The 12732-nt window shown below is 38.7% G+C and overlaps 1 protein-coding gene across 1 annotated transcript in view; it reads left to right on the top strand.

The window, feature by feature from the left end:
- The window catches only part of LOC122800774 (vesicle-associated membrane protein 2-like), a 592701-nt gene that overhangs the window by 550786 nt on the left and 29183 nt on the right, over window positions 1-12732 (top strand). The window contains exon 3 of the mRNA XM_044070033.1: window positions 9816-9974. Coding sequence (XP_043925968.1) covers window positions 9816-9974 — 159 coding nt within the window. The remainder of the gene's footprint in view (window positions 1-9815; window positions 9975-12732) is intronic.

Here is a 12732-nt window from a genome sequence, read left to right as displayed (position 1 = left end):
AGGAGAGAGATATGCTACTTTTTCTTGTAATAAAATAATCGCGACTGCATGAGGTACCCTTAGAGTGAGTGGGTGAAACAAGACTACTGAAGCTGAAGCCTGCACTGCCATTGCTGCCGCAACTACTGCCTGTACACAGTGTGGCAAGGATCGTGCTACTGGGTCTAATTGTGATGAATAGTAAGCTATGGGTCGTTGCTTATCCCCATGTTGTTGTGTTAGTACTGATGTCATATAACCCTGCTTGCAATCTACAGTCTGGAAAAAACGCTTATGATAGTTTGGCAATCCCAAAACTAGAGAGGAGGCTATTAACTGTTTCAGCTTACAGAAAGCAGATTCTGCCTCTGTTGTCCACTGTAACAAGTCCTGCGCTGTGTCTTGTAAATAAGGTCAGTTAAAGGCGCAGATTCCAAAGCATAGTTTGGAATCCAGCTCCGACAAAAATTAGTCGTTCCCAAGAAGGACATCATTTCCTTCTTGGTGGCGGGCATTGGTGCCTGCAAAATTGCCACCTTCCTGTCCTCATCTAAAGTTCTACCTCCCTTGGATATTACATATCCCAAGTACTTTACCTGTTTTTCCAAAGTTGCAGTTTGTTCTTATTCACTTTGTGTCCTTCAGCAGCTATAAATCGTGAAAGTGCTGCTGTGTCTTCCCTGCAATCCTGCAAGGTGGGGGCTGCTAATAGAATGTCATCAACATAAAGTAAGACCTGACTACCCTTTGGTGGAGTAAACCTTGCCAAGTTATTTGACATTTCTTGTGAGAATATCATAGGGCTCTCACAATATCCCTGTGGTAGTTGCGTATATGTGTATCTTTTTCCCTGAAATGTAAATGCAAACCAATACTGGCTATCTGGGTGTATTGGTATTGAAAAGAATGCATTACTAATATCCACTACAGAAAAATACTCATGCTCAGATTTTAAATCATTTAACAGGGTGTGTGGATCTGGCACTATAGGTGCCCTTGGTATTACGGCATCATTTACAGCTTGTAAATCCTGGACCATACGTCACTCTCCATTGGCTTTTTTAACTGGAAATAAAGGTGTATTACACAGGGAATCAGGAGATTCCACTAGCACCCCTCCCTTAAGTAATGCTGCTATGATAGGTTCTATTCCTGCCTCTGCATCTTTTCTTAAGGGATACTGTTTCTTTTGTGGTCTAAACGCTGACTTTGGTGTGATACTAACTGGTCCTGCCATACCGATAAGTCCTACATCTGATTTCCCTGTTGACCAGAGGGTCTCTGGTATACCCCGTAAGGCATTTTCTTCTTATGTCAACAGGAGTACCAATCAGCTGTCTTTGCGAGACTGCAAATGTAAAGCTGGGTTAGCTTGAGTTACCCAATTCAATTTTTGTACTTGTATTCCTTGTCCTGACAACTCCAGTTCTGTTTGTTTTTCCCATTTTGTAACTTTCTCCCCTTGGTTGCCCACCGTATGTTTTTATTCTTGGTTAAGCTTACATGTGGTAGTCAATTGGATTTATAAAGTGTCAAAAACTCCTGGGGCAGCGAACAGTTGGCTACACTATTCCCTTCTGTGTCCCAGTATAAGTTCCTCAGTACCATCCTGTTTGTATGATGCTTAAATAACTCTTTTTCATACTCATTATCGGGCCCTGGTGTGTTACAAAAATACAGGGTGCAATGCAGCAGGTGCTGTTTATCAATGTCCTGGGAGGGAAACTTACTGATGGCTATGTTCATCAGTTCTTTGGTCACGGTCCCTGGACCAGGCGTAATTAGGTCCTGACCGTACCGATAAAACGTTTCACTCCCTGATTGAACCATAAAGGTGTCAGTTTGTCACTGCGCTTCCATACCCTGCATAGTTGGAACCACCGCTATGCCAAATAACTGCATGAGATCCCTGCCCAAGAGATTTACTGGGCATTTTGCAGAAACTACAATCTTACTTATTTGTGTTAATCCTGAAACAGGATCTGTTATGGTGATATTGTAGGAGAGGGGCTCCCGGTATAGCTGCCCATTTGCTGCTTTGATCAATATGTAATCAGATTACTCTGAATTGTCTGGTAATTTGGAGGGGTGTATCAGGGTCCATGATGCCCCTGAATCACACAAAAATTTAACCTCACTGCCTTCTACCAAAAGTGTAACTTCTGGTTTTGTATCTGCTAAATAGAGCTCCAAGCTCAATAAAGCCAAGTCTAGTACTTCATCTTCTTCTGTATCGTCATTAATTTCCTGTACCTCCTCTATTTCCCTTTTCACATTCTTGTTTGTCCTTTCTGTACCGGCTTCTTCTAGTGATTCCTGACTATCATATAGTCATTCCTCACCTTCCTTGTCTTCCGTTGCAACCTTCTTATTTTTCCTGCAATCCCTTGCTAAATGTCCCTTTTTACCACATTTAAAACATTCTCCCCTTTTCTTACGTCCTTCAAAGTCTTCTGATCGCTGATCAGACTGCTTACCTCCCTGAGTGTTTTTCCTGCCCTTTTTCCCGAGGTGTACTACATAAACTTCTGCTCCGTCTTCTATGGAAAATACCTGAGCCTTATTTTTCTTTTTACTATTAAAATGCCTTTCAGCATGTCTAGCATATTCAAGTAGTGAGTGTAATCTGCTCGTTCGATGGTCGACCATGTGTTTTGTAATGAAACTGCTTATAGGTGTACTACTACCTTTTAGAAATGCATTCTTCAGCTGCTGTTCATATGGGGAATCTTGTTTTTGATCTTCGGGAACCTGCATTCCACAGTGGTTGTTAAAACATTCTAACAGTCTAGCAAAGTATTAGTCAACTGATTCACCCTCCTGCTGGACACATTGATTAATGCAAGTCCAGTCTGCCCTAGGTTTGCATTTCTCAGAGATATGGTCTGTAAGTCCCTTCACTCTAGTGCCTAATTCTGCACTGCTATGTGGGAGGGGTTTTTGTGCAACATCATGAGGATTCCAGTTGCCACAAATCATGTACCAATCTGGTCCTACAATCTACTTTTTCTATCTCTTCCCCATTCAAGTTATAACTCAGCCTCATTCCTTGTAAATCTTCTGAAAATTTTCTAAAATTAAGTTTTGGATGGGGGAGCCCTTCTGTAGCTTTCCAGATGTCTTCCGGAGTCCAAGGTCTATACACTAGGATAGTTAGAGTCTGATCTTCCTGTCCTGCCTGAGGGTTTGGAACTTCTATGAGTGGGCATATTTCTTCTTCTACAGGTCGTATATCCCTAACTACCTGCCATAATTCAGAGCCTTCTTCTTGATTATTTGCCTTTGTTTGGGACCTAGTTCCGATGGGATCCCTAACTTTAGTTAATTTCAGTTTTAAGCTGTCTCTGTCTCCAGTGAGCATAGGATATAATGGGGGTGGATCAACCTGTCCACTTGCTCCATATTCTGGTAAAGGAGGGGGGAGGCGGAGGTGCTGATGCCATTACCAAGTTATTGTCTTCCTTATCAAAAAACATTGCCTTCGAATCTTTGTTCTTCTGGTCTCTGCGGTTTGCTTCCTCCAGCCACCTGTGTGCCTGGGGAATTCCTAACTGTCATTGCTTTTTTACCTGACCTTTAGAATCAGTTTTAAGTTGTTTAATAAGTTTGATAAGTGAGGATTATTCTAATTTTCCATCAAATTCATACTTAATAACCCATTTTGAAAAGTATTTAATATTGTCTGCGCGCTGTGACTGCATATATTTTGCATCTTCCGTTAACGGTGGATTTCCGGGTGTCTTCGTACAATTATTACCCATTTTTTCCCTATTTTTGTTTGCTATGTAGACTGTACAGAAAATATTATCTGATGCCTTCAAATTTTTACATGTACCACGGATTTTGTTATAGTCTCTTCAGAATGAATGTCTAAAGCCTACTGATCTGTTTCACCTGATCTATGACAAGACTTTTTTCTATCCCTGACTGTAAGAAAATACAATCTGACAGAAACAATACACATCTAATCCCTGATCTTGAAACAGAAAAAGTAGATTCACCTTACCTAAGCCCACGTGATTGATCGCTGATTTGGAAAACCCATCCTTCAGTCGCAGATCAGAAGGTGACTGGCCTCATTTGACAACAATTCAGTTGGAGGTTTTTATACTGCAGAAGAACCGATTTGGTTTCTTCCCCGTACGATTTCAGCCAATTTGGCCGTCTGATCCGTGGTGAAGAGAGGGCTCTGGCTCGAAGGACCAATCTGTTAAAGAAAACACTAGGCTGAAAGCACGTAAGGTTCAAGCAAGGCACCTTTATTACTTGCAGCAAGGAGACAAAGCATGTAGGTACAAGATTTGTCTGACTTTCCATGGTTCAGCATGCTATTCTTATACAGTTTTCTGCATGTACACAAGAAAATATTGTTAGTTTATCTGCTGACATGGTCAGAAAGGAAGACATTGTTAGATTTACTGCTGACATGGTCAGGAAAGAAGACATTGTTAGATTTACTGCTGACATGGTCAGGAAATTGCTGTCTTGCAAAACATGTTTGAGAAAAACAACCTGGCCTTGGGCTAATTTCAGCCCTCCTTTGCTTCTTACATTTCTTAAGCTGTTCAGTTCTTGATATGATACATTTGCCCGATACAACCCTGGCCTCAATACACATTCTGCTGGCCATGGTAAACTTTCAAGCGTCAATTGTTCTCTTATCTAGGTTTTCTGCAGCTGCACAGATTTCACACAGAACAAGCAAAATAAACATATTCATTTCTTTTTTAACCCTAAATGCATCTAGGCTTGCACATTGCAGTTATACATTTTCTTAACACTTCTCCTCCTACCTGTCCATCTCTCATCATACCATGACTCTGTAATATCTCTCAGCATCTCTCCATCTCTGTCCCAACCACCACCTATTCATACTTCCTCCCTACATTGTCCACACATTGCACCAAACCTATTTAATGATGCCCCTCACCTTTACACCAAATATAGACTGATTAACTTCATTTCAACTCAAACCAAAACAAAATGAAGTGAAAAAATATTCTCCCCAAATAATTCCTCAGTATGGTTAAATCCTTCTAGGAGGAGACATTCACCCTAATGCCGGCCTCACCTATCACAATGACTATCAAGACAATTCTTTCCACACACTACTGTAACCCCAGAATGGTAGCCTCCAACCCCAGTAATCTAATTTTCACTGCCATAAATGTTAGAAGCATAAGAAATAAAACTGCTGAACTACATGCCTGGATTACCCAACAAAAGCCTATTATTCTTGCTGTAACTGAAACTTGGCTTAAACCCAGCATAAACAACTCTGAAATTATACCTCTCAGCTATAATATCATCCATAATGACCATATAATGAGGAGAGGTGGTGGTATTACTTTAATATTTCCCAACAACTACCACATTTCCCCTTACAACAAACCAATAGCAAAATTAATTTCAGCAGAACTTATTACTTTCCTGAAAATAAACAATTATAAACAAATCTGTATTACTATCCTTTACATCCCTCCTGGTGACAATGCATCTATAATGGAAGATATCCTACATTAGCTATCCATAACAATTCCACAAGAAAAGATATTATTAGGTGATGTGGATGTCAATTGGTTTGACATAAACTCTAACTCCCCCACATCTAGCATAAATATATATGGGTTTACACAAATAATCACTAATCCCCCACATTATAACAAGACATAAATTCCCTGTTAGACTGGATCCTGGTATCAGATCCTAGCAAATACACTACCACAAGTGCAATGTCAGACTGTCTCAGTGATCATCTCCCAATCTATGCCACCAGACCTCTCACACATCGACTTAAACAGCATGTTTATAAAACAACACACAACCTTTCCAAGTTTAACCCAGAAATGTTCATTACTATCGTATCATCCATTAACTGGAACATCCTAAAAATCCTCCCTTTAGATGGTGCTGTAAATATATTCAGAATGGCTTTCATAAATATCTTAAATAGCCTTTCATCTCCTTGAAGGACTAGACTAAAAACAAATAATGTAATTTGGCTCTCCAAAAAGAGTAGAATGCTAATGCAGGATAGAGAAAAAGCATGGAAAGAGTGGCAAAAATATAAAACACCTCAATATCTTGAAAACTTCAGAATGATTCATAATCTTACAAAAAAGCAAATTCATGAAGACAAAAAATATACTAAAATAACTTTCAGAATAACAGTAAACACAACACTAAAAAATCTAGACAGCCATTAAACAAATCTTGCATCCTGGCCAAAAATTCCACCCTAACCTCTCTCCCAATAACTCACCACTTGAAGGCATAGCACAGTTCAACTCTTATTTCACAGATAGTGTAGGATCTCTAACCAAGAATTCCACAACATTTAATCCTAACCCAGCCCAATAGCCATGTATCACCACATTCACTTTTACCTTCAAATCCTTGTCCACATCCTATATAAAACTACTCTTAGACAAACTTAAACCATGCTCCGCTTTAGCTGATGACCATCCAAGAAAGTACATAAAAATAGCGCAAATAGCATTGCCAATCCCATCTCAATCCTTATAAATAGCTCAGTCCAGTAATCCCACATTCCCTCTCTCTTTGGAAAAAGCAACGCATTATACTTTTGCACAAAGGAGGAAATTCAACAGACATTACTAACTTTAGAGCTATAGCAATCTTATCTCTCTCTCCAAAACACTTGAAAAATGTATTCCAAAACAATTGCTAAACTATATTCTGTACCCGACACAACATGGCTTCCATCCTTCTCATAGTACACCGGATGTGGAAATAAAAGAACAAGTTTATCTCCAAAAATAATATCATCGAATGGCCATAATTGGCCAACAACCAGGAAGTACCAAAATGTGTAAGGTAAGCTAAACAAACCCTTTTATATATGTGCCTATTCATCACTGTAGTGCGATCTCAGAGTTGGTATATATAGTTAGGGGGAATGGGAGGGCGAAGCTGTTTTTATGAAGGCCGTTTGTAATGTTGACAAACTATGGCCATTTGATGATATTATTTTCAGAGATAAGCTTGTTCGGTAATTTCCATGTTCAGTGTTTAACATTCGATTATTAGTGGTTCACTAATATTTTAATTCAATGGTTGAACATAGAAGCCTAATACTGCACTTCTAACCTATATAGATAATGTCAATAAAAGTAAAGATAACGACAAACTAGTCTTCTCCTTATTTCTAGACTTCTATAAAGCCTTCAACACAGTTTGCCACAGCAAAATTCTACTTCAAATGTCTTCATTACGTCTCTCTCAGATCACCTTTTGGGGTTCAAAAGCTACCTGTCCAGTAGGTAACAGTCAGTAAAATGGCACTCCACCCTATCTCCATACCTCCCAGTCAGCAGTGGTGTACCACAAAGCTCCGTCCTTGGTCTTCTCCTCTTTAACAGTCCTACCAACACCCTCCACACATTCACAAAACAGGCCTCCCTAATATAATACACAGATGACTCCACACTCATTTGCATGTCTGATAACATAGCACACCTTCAAAAAATTCCTCAGGGAGCTTTAACAGACACTGAAACATGGCTTTGTAACTCACAATGCATGCTCAACCCTAAAACAACTAAACTTCTACTTTTTTTCCCAAATCCCTGTCTCATGCAAAAAAAAAATAAAATTACAGTCCCCTGTCTAGATAAGACAACCATTGAAGTCACTTCTCATAGCAAATTATTAGGGATGATAGTGGATGATAATCTTAAATTCAACCTGCATATACAAAACTGCATAAGAAAAACTCAGCCCCCCTGCACCCCCCACTGCTTAAATATACCAACTCCGTGATCGCACGTCAGTGTGCTACAGTGCGGAAATGGAAAATTTCCCATTTCCTACACTGCAGTACAATCTTGGAGTTGGTATATTTAAGTATCGGGGAGGTTTGGTGGGCACAGCCCCTCATGTGGGGGGGTGCAGGGGGCTTGCGCCCTGCTTACACCCTTTCGTTTTTTCGTTTTTTTTTTTTGTTTTGTTTTTTTTAATTTTTTAAAATATTTGAATATTTAAATGTTTGATCAGTAAAGTTCGATCTTTAGTGATTCGAACATTTAAGCATTTGAATATTTAACATAGACCCGGTTAGAACTACCCCATCAACTAACATATACAAAGCTTCTTACCAGCTATAAAATTATCCAGCATCTATCTGCTTGTCCACCACTAAATAACATTTGACACAACTATTTTCCCAGTTGGTCATCATGATCCAATGACCAAAAACTCCTGTCTGTCCACAGACCTATTAAATCTTCTGCATATTGTCTATATTCATACCATGTTGCTAAGGCCTGGAACTCCTTATATGTATCCATCAGGTCAATACTTTCCCTCTCACCCCTTAAAACCATTCTGAAAGACTTCCTATCCAAAAGTTGACTCTGTTCTTGCCCAACACCAGGATAAACTATATCCCTAAAGGTGAACAAATACCTATTCATACCTTATACCGCCCTACTCTCCCATCTTCAGTCAATTCTTTAGTTCTATCAATTTCTCTCCCCTGGCTTTCTGTCTAAATATACCACAAGCCTGCTTTTCTCTCACTTCATATGCAATTTCTGTTTGTATTATACTTACTTACTTTTAATTTCTCTATAAACTGACTAAAATTTCTCTAAATATTAACTGATTGTCATATAATTTGTATCAATTCTTAACCAATGTTTTCATATTATGTCTAATTTGGCAAAACTATTTAAACTGTGGATGTTTTTTGTATTATTTTTGAAGGTTATAAAATTATTGTTCTTAAAATGTTTTGCAATCCATTGGAGCTTTTCTCCCTACGACTCCACTGAAAATGGACTCCTACCCAATCAGACTTTCCAAGTAAGCAACTGTCAATAAATAATCAATTGTCAATAAATAAATAAATATGGTTGCAGTGTGAATCAGATTTGTATTGTGAGTATTCTGTGCTTGACACACACATACACACACACACACACACACACACACACACACACACACACACACACACACACACATACACACACACACACACACGCACACACACACACACATACATATACACATATATATATATATATATAGCAAGCACAGTCAAAATATGTGTGTGAAAAAGTGAATTAATATATATATATATATATATATATATATATATATATATATATATGTGTGTGTGTGTTTGTATATATATATATATATATATATATACACACCAGTTTACTTGCAAACCAGATGTCTAAAACATTAATTCTTTCCTACAGTGACTGCCTTAGACCAGGTATTCAGTTCATGGATTTCAGCTAGAATTGGGATTATATCTGCCTTGTTTTCATTACCTATACAGTGATAAAAAGGATAATAAATGATGTTACAATAGTCTATCTGTAATAAGGAAAACTGACAAGTAGGCCTGTAATAAAAAAACAATTAACAGACATGTTTTAGCTTGACACTTCACTGCTTGGTATAACAAAAGTCAATCATTTTATACCAATTTGGTGAAGTAACTTTTATGGAATATATTCAGAAGATGAAACCAAGCTTTGTACTGTATCTGTATATATTTTTAGAAATATTGCCATTAAGTGCAAGGTCACCTTGGGGTCTGGGCATTTCTGCTCTTTTATAGTTGTTCCTAGATTTAAACATGAACACGTCAAAGTTCATCCAGTGAAAATCATTATCAATCTGTAAAATAAACTACTCTTACAAAAGGTCTTTGTCACTAAAATACAGGTGGAAATATCTGACATATATTTCCACACCGACTAGAGAATAGACTGCTGATATCACTATTACTAGTGCAAACATATAGATACTGTCCATGGAAGATGAAGTGAATGAATAAATCTTCTATTGTGCTTTTTCAGGTGATGAACATCATGCGAGTTAATGTGGACAAAGTTCTGGAAAGAGACCAGAAGTTGTCGGAGCTTGATGACCGCGCTGATAAACTGCAAGCCGGTGCCTCACAGTTTGAAACAAGTGCCGCCAAGCTAAAAAGGAAGTACTGGTGGAAAAACTGCAAGGTACCATTCTCCAGAGTTTTGACTTTCTTGTCACAAAAACAGTGTACTATCATTTTGACTAATATGTTTTTCGTACTTGAGAGAATTCAGTGTGTGCATACCTCTTTTCAGGATAATTCAAAAGAAATTACAGATAGACATGCTAAATGTATGAAATAACTGTATAAACCTATAGCTGAAGAATAACTGCAAGTAAATTTATAGTAACGTGCTGTAAACTCTGCACGTCTGTATGTGTGTGTGTGTAGACAGACAGACATACATATCTCTGTCTGTCTATATATATATATATATATATATATATATATATGTGTATATATATATATATATATATATATATATATATATATATATATATATATATATATATATATATATATATATATATATATATATATATATATATATATATATATATATATCTCATCATCATCTTATATATATATATATATATATATATATATATCATCATCATCATCTTTCTTTTTTTTTTTTTAGCCACAGCAGATCATCTGTTTCCATTTTTTCCTGTCCTCTGCATCTTGCTCTGTCACACCAACCACCTGCATGTCCTCTCTCACAACATCCATAAACCTTATCTTAGGCCTTCCTCTTTGCCTGTTACCTGGTAGCTTCATCCTTAGCATCTTCTTCCCAATATACTCAGCATCCCTCCTCAGCACATGTCCAAACCAATGTAATCTCGCCTCTCTGGCTTTGTCTCCAAACCTTCCAAACTGGGCTGACCCTCTAATATCCTTATTCCTAATCCTGTCCACCCTCATCACCCCATTGCAAATCTTAACATCTTTAACTCTGCCACATCCAGCTCTAACTCCTGCCTTTTTGTCAATGCCACTGTCTCCAACCCATATAACATAGCTGGTCTCACTACCCTCTTGTAGACCTTCCCTTTCACTCTTACTGGTACTCATCATGTACTTGTCACTTGCATGTGCATGTTACTCAAGTGGAGCTTGACTTGCAGATATGCAGTAGTCCCATAAAGGTGGGGTCTGAGATTGCTTTGTACGCCAGGCAGAGGTTACCTCTGAGGAGTCTGTATGAAATTGTCCATGTTGGGGTGAACAACTTGAGACGTACCTCTCTGGACTATATGAAGAAAGACATGATTGAGTTCACTGAATATGTGTCCCAGACAGGTATGTCCCTAGCCTTAAGCAGCATTCTACTGTCACCAAAAATGATGCCTTAATGTAAACAAAAAATGATTGACTTTAACAATTGGCTTAGTTTCTGATGTCATTCTGGGGGCAGTACCTGACAGTCTTGGAAGATATGATTGACAGACCACAATGCTTTGCTACTAGCTTTGCTACATCTTAGATGGCCTGCATCTGTCTCACTTGGGCTTCAGGCTTCTGGCAAAGGCCCTTGCCTCCTCCATAATGCCTTTTTTAGGAAAAGTCCTGAGGTCAATAAAACCAACATAAAAACTTTAACAAAACGCAAATTAAAGGTCATGCCACTAAATGCTAAGAGTCTAAAAATGAAACCGTACTCATTGCAAGCATTCTTAACCCTGGAATATGCTGAAATTTGTGCAGTCACAGAAACATGGTTCAAAGTTGCAGAGAACACCCCCCCAGCCTTACCTGGTTACTCATCCTATCATACATTCAGATCCCAAACTGTGGACAGCAAAGCCAAAGGAGTTGGAGTTGCAATATATATTAAAGACACACATACCTCCAGGCTGGTCAAACAGTATGATGCACAGGAGACACGCCAGGTGCAGTTAACCATTGACAAGACCCCTATTCAAATCATAGCTAGCTGCAGGCCCCCAATTTTGACCAAAGATGCCCACTCCACCTACCTGGACCTCTTTGAATCTTTCACAATTTAACCTTTTACCCTGATCCTGGGCTACTTTAACTACCCAAGCATAGATTCAAAAAACTACTCACGGGAGAATGCAAATGCCCAGAGATTCCTTGATTTTATCAATGCAAATGTCTTGGAACAGCTTGTTGATACCCGCACAAGAGGTGATAATATCTTGGACTTAGTATTAACCAACATGAGTAACCACTGCAGCACCCCAACAGTATCATCCTCCCTGGTAAGATCTGACCATAAAGTGGTCACTTTCAAAGTCAGCATCTTCCCTGACCCCCCTGTAGCTAGGGTCAAACAAAAAAAACTTCTCAGTATACCCCAGGGATTGGTCTTAGGGCCTCTGTTATTCGAGATATAATTCTCTGAGGTGCAGGCCAAAACCAGTGGGTTATGGTTGACCAAGTTTGACTGCAAGGTGGACACTGTCATCAATTCCCCAAGTGATGTGGACGTCCTCCAAGAGGGTCTCACCAAAACAAATGACTGGTGCAAGAAACATGGCCTCAAGCTGAACGCCAAAAAATGCATCATCATCCCCATTTGGGAGAGTGACGTCCTCACATATTATCACATTAATAACAACATCCTAAGTACACGATCAGTCCTGAGGGATTTGAGCACCCAGATTGATAGCAACCTGACTTTTGCCCACCATGTTGTTTCCATTGTACGGAAAGCTTTCTACATGGCCCACCTCATAAGTAAGGGTATCTGGACCCTTGTAAAAATGTAAGGATAGCATTCTTAAGCATGTTTCAATAGAAAACTGGCTGCTGAACAATACTGTAGCAACCAGACTTTATTCTAGTGGTATAAGCTGGATTTACAATGAGCACATTAATTAGGCTGTCCAGTCAGCATGCACAATTTTGAATAGTAATGACCCTTTACTGTA

This window comes from Protopterus annectens, chromosome 4.part1, assembly GCF_019279795.1.
Source record: "Protopterus annectens isolate FY-2018-M chromosome 4.part1, PAN1.0, whole genome shotgun sequence".
NCBI lineage: Eukaryota > Metazoa > Chordata > Ceratodontiformes > Protopteridae > Protopterus > Protopterus annectens.
Note: the sequence above shows the minus strand (reverse complement) of the source record. Positions and strands in the feature narration are given on the sequence as shown.